Source organism: Haemorhous mexicanus, chromosome 4 (genome assembly GCF_027477595.1).
Source record: "Haemorhous mexicanus isolate bHaeMex1 chromosome 4, bHaeMex1.pri, whole genome shotgun sequence".
NCBI lineage: Eukaryota > Metazoa > Chordata > Aves > Passeriformes > Fringillidae > Haemorhous > Haemorhous mexicanus.
The window spans coordinates 64,603,829-64,625,993 of record NC_082344.1 but is presented as its reverse complement, the minus strand read 5'-3'; the positions used below and the strand labels follow the sequence as shown (position 1 = coordinate 64,625,993).

At 36.6% G+C, this 22,165-nt stretch overlaps 1 protein-coding gene across 2 annotated transcripts in view; it reads left to right on the top strand.

Annotated features, from left to right (window-relative positions):
• STX18 (syntaxin 18) overlaps positions 1–22,165 on the top strand; it is a 61,032-nt gene that overhangs the window by 35,765 nt on the left and 3,102 nt on the right. Inside the window, exons 3-10 of one of the 2 annotated variants that reach the window (XM_059845179.1) lie at positions 4,725–4,860; positions 8,393–8,508; positions 9,713–9,790; positions 9,894–9,960; positions 13,326–13,441; positions 17,854–17,942; positions 21,069–21,127; positions 21,918–21,987. In XM_059845179.1, the coding sequence (XP_059701162.1) occupies positions 4,757–4,860; positions 8,393–8,508; positions 9,713–9,790; positions 9,894–9,960; positions 13,326–13,441; positions 17,854–17,942; positions 21,069–21,127; positions 21,918–21,987 (699 nt within the window). In that variant the 5' untranslated portion in view covers positions 4,725–4,756. The remainder of the gene's footprint in view (positions 1–4,724; positions 4,861–8,392; positions 8,509–9,712; positions 9,791–9,893; positions 9,961–13,325; positions 13,442–17,853; positions 17,943–21,068; positions 21,128–21,917; positions 21,988–22,165) is intronic. The other variant, XM_059845178.1, reaches the window with a different exon arrangement.

Genomic DNA, 22,165 nt, shown 5'->3' with positions numbered 1-22,165 from the left:
GCAAATGCCTCACTCACTCAAGATAGCAGTTTTAACAACTCTTCAATACTCAAGTAATGGGGACAGTTTTTGAACATTTTAATACTGAAGGGCTGTGCTGAAACTTACGTAGGAGATGTCAAATTTTATGAACAAAATTACTACTCTGTATTTGTCAGTCCTGCTGTTTGTTTTCCCAACTATAGCACAATTGTATTGTGAAATTGAGCTTTTGAGTTACCAATTGTGTGCCTTTTAAAACTTCATTATGTGTTACAGCCAGGTTCTTGATTGCTTCTTTGACCTTACCTTTGAAAACTATGAATTCTTTAATAATGGAGTTTTTATTTTTGGCATACATGAAATATCCTGCTACAGAGGGTATGTGTTTAATTCATTTTTAGAGGAAAATTTTTAGCTATGAGAAAGTCAGTTGGAAGAGTGGTTATTTGAAACTAAGCCCCTGACCTATTTTATCAAACTTTAACTACTTAGCTGAAATACCTAAAGTGACTTAGTAATTGCATATTCATTTTCTTTCTTCTTGGTTTGGCTATTACCTACAAAATAGCTAAGTGGCAAAACACATGAAATTCTTGATATAGTGATCTAAACTTGCTGGCTTACAGGCCACTGCACCTTTGTCCTCTTCTGTTTATTAGGATTTGTTTCCTTCCTCTTATATGCAGGGGTTTTGCATTCTGTGATGAGGGATTTTCTGTCATTGTTTTAACCCCAGCTGGCAGCTCAGCCCTACAGAGCCACTCACTCAGTGCCCCCATAGTGGGATTGGGGAGAGAATCGAAAGAGTAAAAGTGAGAAAACTCATGAGTTGAGATAAAGGCAGTTTAATAGTGAAAGAAAAAGCCACTTAGCCAAGCAAAGCAAGTAATTTATTTACCATGGGCAGGCAAGTATTGAGCCATCCCCAGGAAAGCAGAGCTCCATCACACGTAACAGTGACTTGGGAAGACAAATGCCATCACTCTCAGTGTCCCCCTGCTTCCTCTTTTCTTTCCCCAGCTGTATGTGCTGAGCATGAAGCCATATGATCTGGAATATCCCTGTGGTCATTTGGGGCCAGCTGCTCTGGCTGTGTCCCCTCCCAGTTCCTTGTGCACCCAAGCCTCCTCACTGGTGGAATGGGATGCAGAGCAGGAAAGGCCTTGGCTCTATGTAAGCACTGCCCAGCAATAACAAAAACATCCCTGAGTTATCAGCACTGTTTCCATCACAAATCCAAAACACAAACACTGTACTTGCTGCTGTCTTGGGAAGGATGAAAGTTTGACAAGAAAGTCTCACAGATACGTATGCTTAGCAGAAAGATTTTTAAATGTAGAGTCTGATGAATGAATACAGATGGAAGCAAGTTTTGATATAGAAGAAAAGAATTGCTGAGCCAGTCTTACTGATAACCAAGAAGGCAAAGGGTATGTTAGTTAGAAGGGGTTTTTATGACTTAGAGCAAAGGATAAACCCACCTCAAACAAGATGTTTTTACCAAGCACAAAGAGAGCACAGGCAAACAAGTCAGCAAATGCTGCAAGTAGAAAAAAGGTCTCAGAATTTTCCACTGCAAGAAAATTGAATAACAACTTCTAGCTTAAACTGTAATGTACTGACTTTTAGAGATTGGAGAACAGTAAAATGAATATGGTAATTATAGTAGTTATGATAGGCTGTAGATAATAGTTAAGATATAGATTGGTTCTACTGTATTAAGATGCTAAGCAAAGAAAAGTATATAATGCAATGTAACCAAAACCAAAGGGTCTCCAGGCCTGCCTGCAGCTGGAGCTGACAGCTGTAGGCACAGGCTTTGTCACCCACGACCCTGGACTGCTGTAACATCTTGGATGGAATAAACTGCATTTTGGAGAGCTGCCTGGAGTCCTGCATCCCTCATTTCAGCTCTTACACTGCTGGGAAGAAAATTAATTCTATCCCAAGCAAAACCAGTGCACACAAGTTGATCACTTTTCCTGGAAAGGTGGAGGCAGGGACTTTTGAGTCCTGAAGTTCTTAATAAGATATGGGCACTTTTTAATTTTTTCTTATTAAGAAATTACTCCTTTCAGATGAGGATTTCAGATGAGGTCCCATTTTTGGTATATTGAGTGCTATACATTCTGCATTGTTCCTCTCAGTCCATTTGCTGTAATGCTTTCCTACACTGCTTTTTACACTGTGCTTGGAGAGATCCCATCTTCAGTCTTTGGTAACTTGTCTGATGTCTCATCTGTGAACAACTTGTGCCTTTGCTTTTCATCAACTTGTGCTTCATGGTTTTGTTCAGTTTTAGGACCAGTCATAATTCCTGATTATGGCTGATAATTCCTGATTATTCCTGATTATGGAAAGGAATTGAGAGAATTCTAGATTTATTTTTTTTTCCACAGAACACCTCATACTTAAAAGAAAAATACTTGAGAGAAGAGCTTTCTACTTGGGATTATTAGACATCTAATTAATTGTGTTTTGCAACTGCAGAGATACTTATGTAGTTAATCAGTGTAATGTAGATGACTTCTGAAGAGAAATGTCACTTTTTCCACCAGAAAGGCTGCATGGGTGGCTTTTGATGTATCTTCATTACATGCTTCTGTAGTCCTTCTGTGCAGTTAAATGTTTGAATATTTGTTGTTAATTGCAAATAATACACCTGGAAAAATTATTAACAAATTATCTTTCTGTCTTAAAAAATAATGTTAGTGCCCAGTAATTATGCCTCCTGCCCTAGCATTTATCTGTCTTAAGCATTTCTCTGTCTCAAGGCAATAAATCAGGTACATCATTTGCCACTTAATAGAAAATCATTGAATGCTTACACAGTGTTTTGTGGAGAGTGTTTCCTTGTATTTGACAACAAAAGAATTAGCCATTAAAGGACTCTAAAAATAGTGTTTTACTGACTCCTGTACAGTGCCAGGCTGCATTCTTTTCTTGACTAAGTCACAGTTTTACAAGAAGCAAGGCTTGTTTTGTTGTACTGAAGTAGTAAAACATGTAGATGATCTGTAAATACTTTTTTCCTGGAGGAGTATGTTTTTCTGTTCTCTGAGGTATTATTTTGAAATTATATTTTTTTTTAAATTACAGTAAATTCATATATTACATTTCAGAAATAGTAATTTTTCGTAGTAGCACTCTGGAATATCCCAGCAATATTTTACAAAACTGAAGATGCTAATTCAGGTATGCCTGTATTGCCTATTCTGGTAGCTGAGGTTTCCACACAGAATTAAAAAAAACCTATGCAAAAATGTTGTGGAATGTTTTGGCATTTGAATCAAGTACCTTTTAGCTTGGATTTATGTCAAACAGCATTTGGATGGAAAAAGGCAGTAAATGAAACTGCATAAAATTAAGTAAGAAATCAAACAATTTAAAATATACTAGATGCCCAAAGGGAAGAATGTGACTGCTGTATTTGCAGCTAAGCTTATCAATACTCGTCTGGGCACTTAGCACATGGCTAGCATTTCTGTATGGATTTGCTAGCCAATATCTGCAGGTGGTAAGTTGGGCAAATCTCTATTTTACAACTGATTTGTTTCTGCTTATTACTTCTCTTTCTTTTGTAATACACTGTTGGAGGAAAATCAAATTTTTCTTCTTAATATGTTACTTTTATTGGATTAGTAAGCAGAAGATATTTTATGTAGCAGCAGAATTACTAATTCCAAAAGCTGATGTAACATCAGCTTTGCTTCCTTGTGCTTTGCCAGCAAAATAGAATCACAGAAATGTTAGGCTGGAAGGACCATGGCTGAAACATCCAAAAAGAGAATGACTAGTGTTTTGCTTGCTTTTAAATATTTCTTTCAGTGAGGATTTCATATTCTCATTCTGCTTTTTCCTGTTTACATGCCCACGTTACTAGAATAATGTGTCCCTTTGTAATGATGACGTTTAATGCAACAGTATGTTGTTGTTGTGTTTGGTTTTTGATCCAGTATGATCCCAGATGACTTTCTGAAGAACTGTTTCCTAATCAGTTGTTCCCCATTCTCTGTGGGTTCAGATAATTGTTCTTGCTGCAGCAAAAAGCTTCTGACTATTCCTTATTCAAATTCTTCGTGTCATTTCTCCAGGCAGTATTGTTTTGAATTGAAGTCTTGGTCTCTTGATACAGTTTTAATTTGCTTAACTGTATGCCTCTGAAAGTTTAGTAAGTATATATTCCATTCTGCTGAGTTATTAATGAAAGTAATAAAGAGCATCAGATTCAGGACAAAATCCTGTGAAACACAACTCAGTGTTTCCTTCTGTTTTGGTGTATAACTACCCCCAAGTTCAACTTTGCAGTTTCAAATTCATATGGTGCTTATTTCTTCTAACTCATCTATTCTTCTAACTCATTCATTCACTGGTGAGAATGTTATGTGAGATGATAACAAGATCCACACCACAATATAGCAGTGATTTCTTTTCATCCATCCATAAGACCTGTTACTGCATCCCAGCAGTAAATTACACTGCTTATGATGTACTACTGATACATCTTGGGTACTGTTAATCTTTTTGTTCTTTCCTAAGTGCTTAAATATTACTTATTTATTCCTGTGCTTTTCTGAGTAGTCTACAAGTCTGTTGCACTTCTTTTTTGTCCCTTTAACCCTATTTTCAAAGATAGTTGCTGACCTCTGTCTTTTTATCAATGTGTTATTTGCTCATTCTCTCCTAGTTTTTGGCAGTGAGGATCCATCTTGTCGTTTGATGCATTTCCCATTTTGTTCCAGGGCTGGCTCTCCTGTCTCTGCTCACTGTATGAATGTGCACACGCTTTTTTGGAAGTTGGTTAGTTCGTTCCAGAGCACAGCTTTGTCACACAGATAGGATGGATATGCACTTCACCAGGAGCCACTGCACCTTCAGGTACACTTGTGCTATGACCTGGTTCATGTAGCTTTCTCTCTCACACAGTTCACTCAGCAGCCTGTTCACTAATACAGTATCTGACACTTGCTATTGCTGATGATAATCAGCAAAGAATTATGATCTTTTTAAAATGACAGAGGTATTAAATTTGGCCCAGATAATTTAGAAGCAGTAAGCTAAAAGGAATAGTAACTGCAACTTTCAAGTGACATTCATGATGAAAGTTAGTGCCAAAAAAAAAAATCCAAAACAAAGCAATAAACAGCTAGAATTTATTTGTACTCTGCATATAATTTTATTTCTCTGTTAAGTAACAAGCCAAGACCACATTCTTAAGTCTTTCTTATAGTAATGTTTGCAGAGCAATCTCTTGTTATCACTGGCATCCTTTCCCAATTGTGTCTCATCCTGCACTTGATGCTTTTCTGAGTGTGTCTCTGCATGCTGTGTTCCCTTAGAGTTGTCAATAGAAATCAGAACTAATTTGCACTTTTTATTCTGATCTTTCTGTTTGAGCTCAACAAAGTTCAGTTGATGTCTCACTGAATTGCCTACTCTTCCTTTTCGTCAAGGGCAGAATTGCAAATTATAATGTAATTTCTGTGTGAAAACGACTAGTTCATCTGAATTCTTTTCTTTGCCTTTTTAAGTTTGCATTTTCTCTGCAATTCGACCTACTCATTTTTCTAGACTGATGAAATCAGCCTACTTGATGGTGACTGTCTTCATTGTACTCTTCACCCACTGTTAAAAATCACAAATAAACTGAGTTGCCATCTAGCCAAAGTTTCTTATGAATTTTCTCATATTGGCAAGGATGAAAATCCAGAGGAACTTCTTTTCCTCCTTTCTCCGTTCATTTTCTGTGCATATCTTGCTAATTATTCTGATTGCTTCTAAAAAAATCTGATTTGCTTGGCCCTTCTTGATTTAGTGATGGAACAGTCCACTGCTGTGATACTGCCAGTGCACTTCTGAGCATGCATTTGTATCTCTGACCTACAAGACACAGCTGGATTTTTTTCTGTTCTGTTGGTTTTTTTGTTTGATGTTTTTATGTGGTTTTGGTTTTCTTTGGCCTGTTTTGTTTTAATGAGTGGTTCCTCTTCCGGTAGAGGATGGTGATTAAATGGATTTTCAGTATAATCTCTGTGTGCAGATTTACTGGGGAGTGCAGTGGGGACTTCAGTACCCTGTTAGTACTAGTGGATGCCATATGTGTTCTGACATAATGGGATGTGATTGTATGACTCCATTCTTGCCTTCCCAAGGAGGTTGTGTTTCAGGTATCCTTCTTTCTGAGTGGCTTGACCAGCTCATGTTCAAAAGCGCTGGTACCAGACACTATGTAAGCTGTAAGCAGTTATAAAAGGAAAAGTATTCTGTTACTTGTTTACTGGATTAAGCTGCATTTTACTAGCTTTGAAGCTGTGAAACTGCTATTTAAGAATTTAATCTGCCCTGTTTTTCTATCAGCAGCTAGGAAAAGTAACTTAACAACTTCCCAAAGTTAAAAAGCTGTTGCAATTATCCTCAGTGTATCACTACACTACCATTAGTTAAACTGTTAGTAAAAAATGAAGTGTGCCTGAGGCAAGCTTTTGCTTATTTATTTCTAAGTCTGATTTAAAATGAAATTCTGGTTTGCATTTTTTAATCTTTATTTTACCCTTTTATGTTAAAAAGTGTATGGAAAGTGTAGAGTTCTACGAACACTATAAAGCTGGGAGGGGTACAAGAAGCTAGACATATAAACACAGGAACTTTACATCCTGTTCAATAGCAGACCAGCCAGAATTTATTAATGTAATCTGAAATAAATGAATAGAGTTTTTTCATCAAGAAGCTGTCATACAGCTGTTACTCCATCCTTATTTGCCACCTAAATCTGTGTGCCCTAAAATGCTCAAGTAACTCTCTAGGCTGAGCTCACTGAATGATATTATGAGTTATGTCATACCAGATGGTCTTAATGGTCCCCTTCTGTCTTGGCCTTTGTGGAAATGGATGTAGGAATGGATTTCCTAGCTTTATAGAATTATAAATGGAAACACTACTAAGGAATAAAGAATAATTTTATGACATTTAGAATAGTTTTAAACAGAGGGAGGGGAAAAAAGCCCTGATATTTAGATGTCAAATACATGGCAGTTTTGGAAACAAACACGTAAAATGTAGAATATTACTTCTAATTAGTTTGTCTTACTGTTTGCTTGCTAATCTATGCTTGTGTACTAGCTGACCAATAAGAGAGACTAATTTTCAAGTCAGATGAACCATATGCTGATTTTTCATGTAAAACCAGTAATGTGGCATGGGAATGAGGAGATTTTGGTCTAATACTCCAAGGGTATTATAGAGTATTTTTATTCAGAGTATACTTAAAGCTTTGTGGAGGGGATCTGGACCTGTGCTTGCAGTACATTGATGATGCAGGAGGGAGCTGCTGGGTTTGTATGGGATGAGCTGATTGAGACAGGGTTGTGTGAACTGGTTGTGGGCTTTCCTGTGGCTGGGATTGCAGCAGACACAGTGGAGCTTTGCCATTATTGCAGTGAAGTGTGTAAGAGTTCTCTAAGGAGATCAGGCTAAGTATTGAAAATCTTCTCTTTTTACTTGTATTACTGCAGCAATGTAGTTGCATTACACATGAGGAAATGTTCACATATGAAAAAAATAGTTTCAAATGCAGGTATGAGTTAAGGTTTTCTTTCCTTTTTTAAAGAACAGATATAATAGGCTGTAATCACTACATCACCAGGAAGCACAAGATGAACTTTTTTTTGCTGTAGCAGAGTTTCATCCTGTCACCTATGGCTGTGGAAACACTGTTCATACTTTCTTTTCTGTTGGTTACCTACAGTGCGTTAATATTTTAAAAACAGGCCTCCATTTTTATTAATTTAGCAACAAAAAGATATATTAATAGCATTAGAAAATACTAAATGCATAATGTATAATCTAAAATTGAAATAAAAAATAGGAACAGGTTTTTATAAATACTGCAATCAATTTGATATTATAATTGTGATATTATAATTATTTTCCAGTATTCTTCCTCTGGTTTGAATTCACATTTTCATAGTACAGCTTCTTTAAAAATGAAGCACTGTATTTAGGACAAGAAAATTCCTTTTTTTTGTACTTCTTTCAGTATTTGAGCTATTCCTTTATCTGAATTGGTTTTGTGTTTTTAGGACACTTTATTGGAATAAGTACCAAGGGCAATGATATATTTTCTAGCCGTATTCTCTCCTTATCTGCTCTGTGTTTGGTTATGTACAAGATGATAGGAGATACTCTCTTTTCCACATACTTTACTAGTAAAAGTGTTCTTCAAAAAAGCCACCCAACTTTATAGGAGTGGCATTTTTATCAGTGGTAGTTAATGTACTTTTTATTGCTTTTTCTGTGACAGTGTTGCAGGAAAGTTCTCGCAAAGATGGTGGGTCACAGGAAGGTCTAAGTTGTGTACTTGGGGATTTTATGTTGGGGATTTTTGAAGTGACAAGTTTGTCTTGTTTCTCAGCCATATTATGTCTGAGTATGTGAGGATGACGGATACAGAGCGTGACCAGATAGATCAAGATGCCCAGGTGTTTATGAGAACATGTGCTGATGCCATTCATCAGCTCAGAACAGAAGGTAAAGTAAGCAGCTCTTACATGTTTTCTTTTTAGTTCTTGATAAAGGCTAAGGTAATGCTGAATATTGGTGAATAATGGTGAGTCTTAAATGCTTTAGGAAAAAGATGGGGGAGCTCTCGTTGCCTTTTTATTTGAATTGGTGTAATCCCATTGGCTGATTAGTACTGTGATTCCATTTTCTTTAATGATAGTGGAAAAAGAAGCCACAGCATAGAATTTTGTTTATGTGTTCAAATACACCAGTATTTGAACTTCAAAATTTGAGTGATAGCACAGAAACACTCAAGGTTAACAAGCATAAAAAAGAGTCTTAAATATTTGCTGTTGAGTAGTAATTCAGCACTTTGGCACAGAGGCCTAAACCAAAGCTCTCTAAATTTGATGGTTGTCTTTTACTAGCTTGTCTACCTGTAAGGTATTACAGGTATAATACTTCCAGGTTAGAGATAATTAAATAACTTTAACAGAGTCCTGGTAAATTAAAAGTGGTTTTGACAACTTAAGTATGGGATCATACCTTTATTACACTATCTTGTGAAAGTCATAGAGAGAGAATTTCTGTGTTACCATTTTCAAGTTGGCTTGCTGCATCTCTGTAATTTATTGATACACAAAAGATTTTCATCAGCTTTAAAATGCCATCTAAATATAGTTGTAGCATTATTCAGAATCATTGAATGTCAGTCATGCATAGGAACTGCATAGTATAAAAATGAAAAATATCTATATATGTGAATTAAAAGGCTTTGACACAATAAATCCCAAAAATTTCCACATAGTCTATACACCAGAAAATTTGAACAAGCTGAATAATTTAAGCAAGTTTACTCTCTAGATCTATTTAGGTGTTCTTAGCTAGATGCTGCCTATTCCTGTTTAGAGTTTATTTGACATAATAGAACTCTGTGGCATATATAAAAATACTGTAGGACACTACTTATTTTCACTTTTTGGTTCATTGTAATGACTTGCTGTTTTAGAGAATCCATATATCTATATTCTCTAGATAGAGAATCTATATTTTAAATATAGCTATGTTTAAAAGAAATATTAATATATAACATATATAAAATGTGACTAGACTTTTCAATATAACTTGCATATCAACAGAAAGTGCAAAGTGTTATGGAATTCAGTAAAAAGTTCTGGTTTATTTGTTTTGTTTTAAAAAGATTGTTTTATATTTTTCTTTTGTATTTCAGCACACAAGGGTGTCCAGTCTGCTCAGGTGAAGGAGCACAGAACAGCTGTCCTGGACTTCATTGAAGATTACTTAAAAAGTACTTAGTATTTACTGAATAGTTAAAAATGGATGATTGCATTTTCCGAGAAAGGAATCTTGCTCTTTTAACCTGAAATTTGGTTTACTGCTGTCTTGAACAGGAGTGTGCAAGCTGTATTCTGAGCAGAGAGCCATCCGAGTTAAGCGAGTGATAGATAAGAAGAGACTGTGAGTAATGTCAAAAAATCATTTAACTGTGCCTTTCACTTGTAGGACATTCAACAAAACCATTGTTCATGTCTAGATTCTAAGGAGATTGTTTTAATGGAAGTTTGTGTTTGGATGAGCAACCTCTGTGGTCAACAGGTGCATTCCAGGGCTCTTTACACTTCAGGCATGTGAAGTCAAGTCTGAAAGTGGCAGAGTGCCATTACAGTGTTGTAGTTCTCATTTAGGTAAAGGATAAAAGCACCAAATCAGTAAAATGTGAGTTAACAAACCTATTTGACTTCTACAAATTCACCAATTTTTTTTTTTTTTGCTTTTTTTTAAAGGTCCTATCTTTCTGCTAAATGAGTGACTGTGTTGTTAATAAATACTACTTGAGACGGCAGGTGTTCATGGCAAGCAGAAACATGATGAAAATAAAAAACTAGAATGTAACTTCTGAACTGAAGCAAGAGCTTCCACTGCTTATAGTGCCACTTGTTAAGGCTGTTCATGTAGAGCTGAACATGTCTAGGAGACATTAAAGGTGATTGCTTGCTGCCTTTTTGGTCTGGTGGGATTTTTTTTTTCAGTCAAGTTTCAAACCTCATACTTCTTCACTTTCTTTTTCTGCATACTCCCAGTTTTGAGAATGATAGGGAAAGTGAGGAGGTTTGCAATTCAGTACCTGAGAGGCTTTCCATGTCTTCTCACTCTGCATTATTTGGATAATAACCTCAAGGTCCATTATCTATATTTGAATTTTAAAAAATATAGTTCTAGAACATGCACATAAATAAATTCTTGAGCGTTTTTCCAAGACTTGATGCTGGTTTATCAGTTTGGTGTTTGGGTTGATCAGCTACAGTTACATTGAACCCAGAGAGATGTTTTCAAAAGTTCATAAGTATATTTTGTTCAGAATGATTCAGCCTGATTAGGCACAATTAGATTCTCTCAAGTATATCCTCATGAGGCATAAATAGTAGTACATGTGGAGGATCAGACCAAAACCAAGAAAACAAAATAGCCCAAACCACTTCAGAAATTTGGTAAGAAGTAATAAGAGAAAAGTAAAGCATTGGTGTTTCTGTAGCTCCGATAACTTTTCAGGAAGAAAACCCTTACAGAAACAAACTGTGTGATATTTTTAATGTGTAAAAGTACAGAATCCTATCAGTATTCTTCATGTGAAAGAGCTTCAAAGAAAGAGAGCATTGTTCCTGCAGTTGAAGCAGTAGCTAATGAATATCAGCTCTTCTGTTAGTTAGTACTCTTACATTAATCTTTCAAAGTGAAATCCCAGGTTCAGGATTTCTCAGATGAATAAACAGAGAAAAAAACTCAATTTGATGCATTATTTCAGAAGTTAGAGTACCACTTAACTAAAGAGCAATAAGGCATTATGAATTAACCCAAAAGATACATTCCTTTTTTTGGAGGGTCCCTCTATGCCTCTCTTTATTGCTGCAAGAGCTAGAAGACAGATGTTGACCAGGTGGAGTCTGTATGCATTGCAGATGTGATGTAATGGCTAAATTGTCATTTCAATTAAAATTCAATTCAAAAAAATCACGTGGCATAACACAATATTTATTATGACTTAAAGAAAAATAGTATAATTGATTTGTAACTTCCCTGAGGATTTCAGCAGTTGCTTTATGTGATAAGAACGTGTACCTTCTCTTAAAAGAACCAGGCATCTTTTAAACAGTGCATTCCAGACACGTTCTTCATTTTAAATTGAAAGTTTCCTGTATTCCTATACTGTGCACAATAAGGACAACAAACAATAAAGGAATATGTTTCTTTAGAAATAAATTAATCCTAGTGCAGCTCTTCTTTCCTGCAGTTTAGTCAATTTAAAATATGCACATATCAGACAATACTGAAAAGTTTGCCACAGAAATATATTTCATCATGTTTCCTTCTATATTGATAACTATCCTAAGCTCTTCAACAAATTGCCTGAGTGTTATAATTTTCTTACAGAGGTTGCCTTTATGTATTCACTCACATATTCTGATTTAAAAGTTCTGCTGGTTAGGACTAGTTCTGCAGAAAGAAAAGATGAAAAATAGAAACACAAGCATTTCTTTCTGTAAAGGTACTTGGTTGTGATTTTCAATTTTAGTGTTTATTGGTATCCAAGATTATATTTAATTTCAATTTTAAACTTCTTTTTCCATTAGAAGATTTTGTGAATTATGTATGGAGTTCTTAATATCAAGCTGATATTTTTGTTACCTGGGGAATTGGTGTTTTAATAGTATTAAAACTATTATTTGAACTGCACAGATATGGAGATAAGTATTTTTTTCTTATTATTAGGCAAATTTGAGAGGGAGGAGATGAGAGAAGAATTCTTCTCTGTAAAATTACCAAAAGCCCAGTACTTGCAGAGATTTTATCACTAAAAAAGGTTCCCTGCTACTGTTAAATAGCAATCACTCAGTGATGACAATTGCATTATATTACGTTTTTCACAAAATTTTCTAATTATGGGTTAGAATTTAGGCACAATGCAAAGAAGGAACACAAAAAGCAGCACCTTCTGTTAGGCACAGGGGAGAATTGCAAATCATAATGAGATTAACTGCAGATTATATTTGAGAGGGTAGGAAGTGATAAAGGGTAGGGTGGAATCACCTGGCACAGCAGGTGATTCCACCCGTTAGGTTTTGGTTCTTTACCTTCTCCAACAGCATTACTAAACATTTAACTGCTTGCTATTTAGCAGTTACAGAATTCATAGACAACAATAAACCACAGCAATTCACTGGAAAAAATACCAAATTCAACACTAATTTCAACATTTTTTATGCCACAGTGAAACATACTTGACAAGTACTAAATATATAATCACTGAATAAGCTTCTCATGTTTTGCATTGGCTTTGTATTAAAATTACCTAATAGGGACTTAGAAGTAGTATAAGAAAGCTAATTCTATTGTATTTTCTTTATGACAATTGAAAATATAAAGTAAAATTGTCATTATTATTTGAAAAAAATGAAGAAGTAGTGCTTGGCCATTGCTACTAAAAATTTTTGCTATGACCTAGATGTTGGTTTAAAAAAAAATTAATACACTTGATGTTTGAAAGGAAGTTTAATAAAGTGTCAGTATTTTTATGCTGTAGCCTTCAATATTCTCAACTCTGAGCATGTGGTGCATTTTGTCCAGGAATACTATTCGTGCTTTCTTTGCCTTTGTAGCAATATTTCAGTGACAGTTGCTAAGTACATTTTGTATCTCAACTGGAAAATCTTTGATGTGAAGTTCACAAGAGTTAAAGTATTGAATTTAGTAATCTGTATTTTTTCTCATTTTAGAGAAATACATCTGTGTAGTATTAGTTAAATCATTGGCTCTTGTACTTCTAGGTCCAAACTTGAACCTGAGCAGAGCAGTGTGTCCAAATCACCTCTTTCCGCTGAAAAATCTTCACACAGTCCTTTAGAGGATTCTGAAGAAAAACTTTCTGCTGAGGAAAGCAAAGGTAGTATTAAAATGTAGTTACATTTTACTTTTTGTGGCAAGACCTGTCCAGTTGATAGTACTTCCTTCACTTTAGAAGGGCCAATTGCTGTGACTGGCAAGTTTTCCATTTTCATCTTGCTTGAGCTGATTGGGCTTCTGTGAAGCATACTGTGAGACTGAGGAAGCAAAATCTTAAACTTTTTAACATGCCAGCTAAAGAAGTCATATGCTTTGCTGAATTCTTCATCCTCTCAATAACCTCTTTATGTACTCTTTCCTTTTCATTTATTTTTATCAATATCATATCTTCTGAAATTTTTTGTGATTTTTCCATATTCCTTTCACTGAATGCAAGGAATTAGAAAGTAGGTCAGTGACTCTCTCAGAACATTCTGTAGTTTTTAAGCACACAGACCTTGAGGTGGACACTCCTGCAGTAGGAACTCAAAGGTGGAACATGCTCGCACAGAGGAGGTTGTTGGCTGGTCAGATCCAGTGGTTTTGGGGCTTTCTTCTTGACAGCATTGAGTTGCCCTGCTGGGAAAATTTCATCTCATCTTTCAGGGGCAGGAGACAGCCAGAAGCCCAAAGCTGTATTTCTGACCCTGGGGTCATTTTAGATGGTGCAGGTCTTGATAGGGTTTGTGAGCATTTGTTCTCATTCCTGGTTGCCTGCTTCTCAGGCTGAGGGATGGAAGCCATTTCAGTTCTCTTAGCCATTTCAGCCTGTCCTGGGATGTGGATGCTGGCAGAGCTTTGGAGCTAAGTGCCTCTTGGAGTACTACCACCATGCAGATAATTTCAGGTTTCATGCCTAAATATAAATCTTGTTTCTGTGATTCTGAAATTGCATTCCCTGGCTCGAGGTCTCTCACTTGTGTTGACTAAAGGAGGCCAAGTACCCTGTGATTTACAGCAGGAATTTTTTTCCTTCTAATTACATTACATTGTGGTAATACTTTGTCAGGATAGAACAAATGCAATGGATGGCCATATTATTCTGATAAACAGTTGTTGTTTCTTTAGTGATTTTATTAAAAGTAAAGTTCCTCTGTTAGGTGACTCCAGGGCCATACAGAGGGTGGATTCATGTGAAGTGGGTGCTCCACTTCTGGATGAAGTCTCTAATACTGAATTACCTCACAATGTCTGAACAGCTTTATTTTCTGATAATGGCTTTGCTTATCTTCCTAACCAGTTTGTACTTCTGCAGCCCTATCAGTGTGCCTTTTTCCCCTCTAACACTGAATTTATCATAAGAAGTACAGGTTTTGGTTATGTGCCATTTCTAGTGCTTACCTTTTTATAGTGAGTCATAAGCGATGCAGCACACAGGCACACAGATGAGTTTCACCTTAACCTGTTATCAGTGTTTTGCAGCTGTGAGCTGGTGCCACTGGAGAAGCAGCAGCATAGTAGCATCTTCATTGCCCTGTGCTCTTTCCTTGTTACCAAATGGCCCTGCATTCTCCCACCACATAGTGTCATTACAATGTTTAGCTCAAAAAATCTGTGCCACACCATGGAAAATACTGTTCCTTGGTTGCCTTGGACACAGCAAACCACTGCAGTAAATAGAAATGCAGCTATTTTATTGCACATTAATTTTGATTACTCCAGTTCTCACTTGCATGAGTTTCTGCTTTAATTTTTATGAGAAAGTAGGGGTCCTGCCACACAAGTGGGGCTGCTGCAGTACTTATGAGGGGTTGCTGACTAGACTTTGAGAAAACTATGGAACTTGTATATCAAAATAAATCTGTCTGGAACAGTATGCAAATGCACACAGCCTGTGATTCCTCACATAAGGGTAAGTGCTGGTTGCTGCTGCTTATAGGAATCAGCCTTATGACTTGCTGGTAGGTGGCTGTTGAAGTGTGAAAATAACATGAACAAGATGACTAGGAAACAAGAAGCTCAGTTTAAATTTTACAGCCTTTGATTTATACATTTTTTTCAAGTAACTTTTCAAATTTTTAGGAATCCAGAGAAATGCTTGCATTTTGAAATCAGCTCTTTCATCTTCAGGATGTTGGTGGTTTAGAGAATGGTGATAATTTGTTTTTATGAATGAGCCATCAGCAGCATGCCTGGGTTCCTTGGGTTAAATCTCATCTGTAAAGATACTTTTGAGAGCAGCTTGTGGTTCTGTTCTTAATTTGAACACTGTGATGAACAGCTGAATGTGCTACTTAATGTGCTGAAGCACAACTTGGGTTTTGTCTGGTTTTTTGGCAGAAACCAAGGCAAAATGTGATTACCTTTATTTTGAGGCAGAGCACCTGTTTACATTAGAATTAGAGTGGACATGCCTCATGGTAGGAAAATAGTCTCTCTGGAGAGTGCTTTTATATACTGGCAGTATTTATTTGCATATTACAAATTTGACATTTAGTTCATGGAAATAAATGTAAATAATGAGTAGCTTTTGAACTGCTCCACAAGCTTAGCAGCTGTCTCCTTTCAGTGTGGAAAAAGGTTCAGAGGATTTGATCATTATTTTATGTCTCTGTCACAAGTTAACTACTTCTCTTTCTGAAATAAAAATGTAGTTTGGCTTTTGCTGGCTGAATTGCAGAAAAGCATTGATGTCAGCTCCATGAAAGCTGCAGAAAGCCCAAAACATACCACAGTGACAGGAGGAACCCTGGGGACATACATATGTCTTGCTTACCTCTTACCATAAGTATATTTCCTTATTAGCCATCACATTGGATACAGGTGCTGTTTTTTAACAATGCTGGCAGGGCCTGAAACTAATTGGTCCCTCTGGGTTTTCTCTTTTTTTTTTCCCTTAAACTAATTATCTTATTTTGTTTGAATACGGTAAATAATTTATTGTAATTTTGATATAATGTAAATACATGGATTACCTAAACAAGTAAGTTTTGTGATTCTGTGAAATAGATTTGAAAAACTGATAATACCCCATGGAAAAAAATACTTGGATGCTTTCTAAACAATCTTTAAAGAGATTTTTGGGTTTGTATTTTACTACTATAACAAAGAACTGATCTATTTTTTGGTTTGGGGTTGTTTTTAAAATAAATTTATTATATTCCTTATCCTCATCCCCCATTTGTTACATTGTCATTGTTTATGCATCCTGGTTAGGTTGTTGGGAGGCCAAGAAAAAAGTTTATAAAGGAGACATACACAATACTCTTTTACAATATTGATGTTTTCAATAGTTTGCACAAATACTATCATGGAGAATAAAAAGGGAAAACTTCTGCTTGTATCTCTTTTCATATATATGTTTATAAAAAGACTACTCCTTTCAGAGGCTCCCCAAGACAAGACAGTCTCTGAATGGTGATGCATTAGTGCTGCTTAAGCAATTGAAAAAAATTATGTCTAGGAAGTTACAACAAAACAATAAAAATGCACATAAACTGACTGGAATAAATAGGGAGCCTGAAATGTATGAAAAACTAAAAACTAAATCTTTCTGTGTTTTAATTTGCAGCCTGCATTTGGTGCTTCAAAGCAGGTTGAGGGTTGATCCATTGTGGGTTGGTACAGATCTCTCTTGGGTTTTGAAGATTGTTACAGCCAGTGGGGAGAAGAGAGGCTCTCTCAAGGCTGCAGTCTTACAAGGTTTTTAAACACTGATGCTAGAACACTTTCAGAAACAGTAGATTGCTGTAGCACAGTTTCTTTTCTCTCTTCCAACTTCTTCCTCTATAACCAGAAGTATGTAATTAAGCCTAAAATTAAATCTTCCAGAAGGGAAAATCCCAGAAATAGCCCTTCAAGATCTTTTATGCCAGACTCATACAAAGATTTATGCAGCTGAATAGCTTTAATCAAAGGGAAAATACTACTGAAATGACTGAAGCAGCTTTGATGTGTTATGGTTAATTTGTGGGGTTGGAGCTGATTCCTGTTTTATGCTGGAAGACCCCTTGCACAGTATGGTGTGGGATTTGCATTGTAATAGGAAGTTTAAAGAGCATGACAAAATCAAGTTCATCTGTGAGCTTTGCTCAAAACATCTTTGAGCTTCTGTCTTTAGTTTCTGAAAGGAGGAGCTGCTGGTGCTGTCGAGTCTTACTGGAAGATAATACTTTGCATACAGGCTGTCATTTTGAAAATTGTGTGGTTTTATCTGTTAAAAGACAACTGCTACAGTATTTTGTGCCCTAAAAGCTCTTAGTGCATGTTGAGTTGTTTTACATCCTTCTCAGTCAGTATGTTAATGGAACTCCCTTTAGTTTACAAAATTAAACCTACATGAAGACTTCTGGCCCTGTTGGGAAATTAAAGGTTATTGATGTAATTTTGTGCTGTAAATACAGGGTGAATCTCAGTAACTGACAAAGGAGATAGAACAATTTCATGAACAAGATGGATGAAAAATTATTTTTACTTTACTATTCAGTGCCCTGTGCTATTGAGTGTCTCAAGTGTTTGGTGGATCTTTTACAGACAGGAATCTGCCTGATGCCCAAAGTAACCTTGGATTATGGGGGGATGGCAGAGGTGAAGATGAGCTGTCACCTGAAGAAATACAAATGGTATGTTTATCCTGTGTCTAGTTGTCCATTTTATTGTATTATCTGTTGTATTCACGTGTGGTAATAAAAAGAAGTACAGATTCACCTAAATTAAGTTTTAACATTTTATGCAGAATAATGCTGTAAAAAGATATATTTTTTGCTTGTGACTTCTAGTTCTTCTGGTAGCAGCTAGTATTTAAAAATCCCACAAAATATTTACATGGAGACATGAATTAATAAAAGCTATCTTTCAACAATCAAAATTAAAATTGTTTTCTACCATTACAATCACAAATTGCTTTGTTTAGTCAGTAAACAGTAGAAGTTAAGGCAACATCAGAGGAATCATTGTGAAACTTCTGAAAGAATAAATTGTTTGCCCTTTTTTCTTGGACAGTTTCTAGAACACAAATAGTTGTACTATTTAACTATTACTGTGAAGTTATACTTCATTTTACTTATTTTTATTTTTTTTATTATCAAAATCAGATTGGTTTCCTAGAAAAAAATAGTTACCAAGTGTCTGTCACAACAGAATGTAATGAATTTCAACATTTTTGCATTTCTCTGCTATCAGCATGTTTATAGATTGATCCAATTCTGCTTACATTTGAATAGGAAATTTCTGACATAGGTATGATTGCTGACAACCTGTCAGATTTTTTGATACTTGTAAAATTTATAATTTTGAGCATAATTCAAAATTCTTAGAAAACCTCTCTACACTAACACACACTGCCTTGGGTTTATATAAAGAAAGAAGAACTGATTTCAATCAGTAGCTGTGCAGATATCAGAACAGTGAGCTTTATAGGGCAAAGGGCTGCAGCAGTATGACTTTGTGAAGCTTCCTTGGCAGTGATTCGAGGTGTTCCCAGACACAGTGCACATCATTCTTCCAGTCAGAGATGAGTAAGTTGCACACAATTATGGCTTGTTAAAGAGAAAATGTTATTCAAAGGCTGCTCTGTATGCTCTCATATTATTCTTGATTGCCAGTCTAAAATCTAGAGGCTTACTCCTCCTTTCTGTTTTCTTTTACAAGATAATTCTTCATGTATTATCATTCTCCTTTCTTAAGGCACAATACTCTTAGGCCCCTTGCTGTCAGCTTCCAGTGAAACAGGGAAAATGAGAGTTGGGGATGGTGGCTCTGACAGGGCCTTCTGACTGAAAACTAATGCAGGTTGTGTTTTGTAGGCCTGGGATCACAGGAAAAGTCTCCTCTCTGAAAGGGTGTTTGAGCTTTGGAACAGACTGCCCAGGGAAGTGGTGGATTCACCATCCCTGGTGGTGTTTAAAAGACATGTAGACGTGGCACTTAGGGACATGGTGTAGTGGTGGCCTTGGGTTGTTATCTTGATCTGTAAGATCTTTTCTACCCTAAAACAATTCTATGAAGAGGATAGCTTGCAATCTGTAAACTGCTGTGTTCGCTTTAATTGGGATGGTTTGTGTCATATCATACTTAGGAAATCCTCAGTCATGGTTCCACGATCCTTCATGTAGATAAAATAATGAATTAAAGCCCTATCATTGCTAAAGCACCAGTTCCTGTCTCTATTTTACCCTCAGGAGAGAGCTTGATGTTGTTCAAAATATTTGCAGGCCTACTGCATGATTTACACAATAAATTTCAGTTTATAACTCTGAATACAGGTAGATTCATGTTTTTTACTGATATTGTGAGATGTCCTGTGATTGCATTGAGTGGGAAAAATCTCTCTGCTGTTTGGAGTTGTGAAAATATATACTTTACTCTGACTTCATCTTTTTTTTTTTGGTTGGTTGGTTTTGTCTTAAATTCAGGGACAGCACATCTAATGACTTCTCTCATGATATAACTAAAAGGAGTGGTGATTATTTCTTTTATGCCTTGGATTTTTTTAGCCATATATTAAGCAGTTTGTCACTTTATGCCATACTTTGGTAACAGAATATTTCACTGTCATAAAAGAGGCTACTTCAATAAGCCATAAATCACTGAGCTATACTGATTCCTATAGCTTGGTTTTATGTTCCCATCATGTAAATCCCTTTGTGACACACTGGTGTATGATGTGTTCAGAGCTCAAACTGTTTGTTCAATTGCCTGTTTTAGCATAACTTAACAGCTGTCTGTGCAAGTGCTCCATCAGCCATGATTTCAAGTTGCAAAGATCATTTAGCAGTTTAAAAGGCAATCTGTGCCGGTGGAAGGTTTTAAATATCAAAGAGACTTTTTAAAGAATACTTCCTCAAGTGGATTTGTGCTATTTGTAAAGGATTAAAGTCATTCACTGTTTCTTTACTGAAAATTTGTCTTCTCAATTAGTTACCATCTGTTTTTTAAGGCAGTAAAGTAGGGGATTTCTAATGTTGAATATTTGTACAGATATCCTTACAGAAGCCAGAAAAAACAATTGCAGCATGGTGGCCTCACTTAGTCACTCAAGGACCAACTGGGGATCACAACACTAAATCTCATGGCTCTATTTCATTGCTCTGTGCCTTGGCTTTGCTGTGAGGCGACTCCACCAGAACCAGACATAAAATAGTCATGAATGTAAAACAGTGCAGTGATGAAGCACATCTGCTGCTGTGAAGTAAATATAAAATAAATATATTTTAGGCGATTATATTTTCAAAAATGCTCTGCTCTGTAGGTGGTGTCACTACACACAGCAGTGACAATGACACTTGAATGTGTTGCAACACTGGTATTATTTCATTTGACAAAACCATTGGATCTTTAGAGTAGAAATCAGTGGAACTGTGCAGTATGTTGCTCTCTGTTGCCCTTCAATTCATGGAGATGGGCACCTTCCCTGAGAATTCTACCCCACAGTGAAGGTTGCAGTGCCCAATAACCTTCCTCTTAGACTCTGTGGAATCCTTTGACCCAGGAGAGAAGGCTGTTCTTTACCAATGAGGTAGGCAGTGAGCCTCTAGTACAACGGATATTTAAAGAAATCTGGATGTTCAAAGAAATAAAAAGTTTTTCTTCATTCTTTATGATAGAAATTGCCCATGTCAGAAGACTAAACCTTTCTCTGTGAGATACACTGTTACCCTTCTTCAAACACATACCTGTCATTTCAGACTCACTTCCGGGATCTTAAACCTATAAATTTCATGTGTCATTTCCTTCTCCCCTTTTTCCAGTTTGAACAGGAGAACCAGAGACTTGTTGGTGAAATGAACAATCTCTTCGATGAAGTCAGGTACAGTTTTCTGTCACTTGAGAGACAGTGGCCTGTGTTGGTCCCATGCCCCAGTCAGCCCCTATGTGCAAGGCAGTGGCTGCAGGACACCTGCCTGCTGCTGCTCCAGTGGTGTGGGAGGAGCTGGGACAAATCACCAGTGCTCAGGAAAGGAACCATGTGCTGTCCCACAGTGTAAAGAATAGTAGCACTGGTTACATTTGGAAGGCTTGCATTCTCCCTTATCCACGTTTTAAAAGTACTACATTTTCCATTTCTGTCTGTTGTCTGCTGGATATCCAGATGGCAGTAGGGGGAGGTGCCACTGCTGACCCCGTGCAGAGGCAGGCAGTGGTGCCATTCACTCTCCCCAGCTGTGCAGAACACCCAAACAGCTCCTTGAGCTAGAAATGGACTTTTGGGTATCAGTCCTAGGCAAGCTGAACTGCACACACCAGAGTGAGTTTCATATGCTCAAGAAGCATATGAAGAGGGTGAGTCAAAGTCAACTTCTGAAAGGCCAGCATGGATGTTATATGAAATGAAAGAAGGGAGACAGGTGAAGAACCCTGGCAGTGAAAGCTGCTCACTGAGCATTTCTGGGGGTGCCTTTCCCAAGGCTTCACTGTGGGCTGGTTGTCTTCCAACCAGGCACTGTCCAAGCCCTAGTCCCAGGCTATTGCTGCCTCACAGACAACTGTCAGAAGAGTGGCCTCCTGAGCAGCCACTTACTGGGCTGGAGGGTCTGAATCTGCAGCAGTAAGACATGTTGGCACTAGTTTCTAATGGAGTGTTTCTGTTCTTTGCCAAGACAAATTGAAGGAAAAGTGGTGGAAATCTCCAGATTACAAGAGATATTCACTGAGAAAGTCTTGCAACAGGTTAGTATAATTTAATACTACAGCAGCAAATACAACTTGAAGATTTTCTTAGGGGCATTTTGGTCTTGATTGCCAACTTGTGAATATAAAATTAACAAATCTTCAATACAAATGTGAAGGAAAATACTTTTTCTTCTCAAATTCAGAATCAAGATTATTTACTGTTGTTACTTACTAG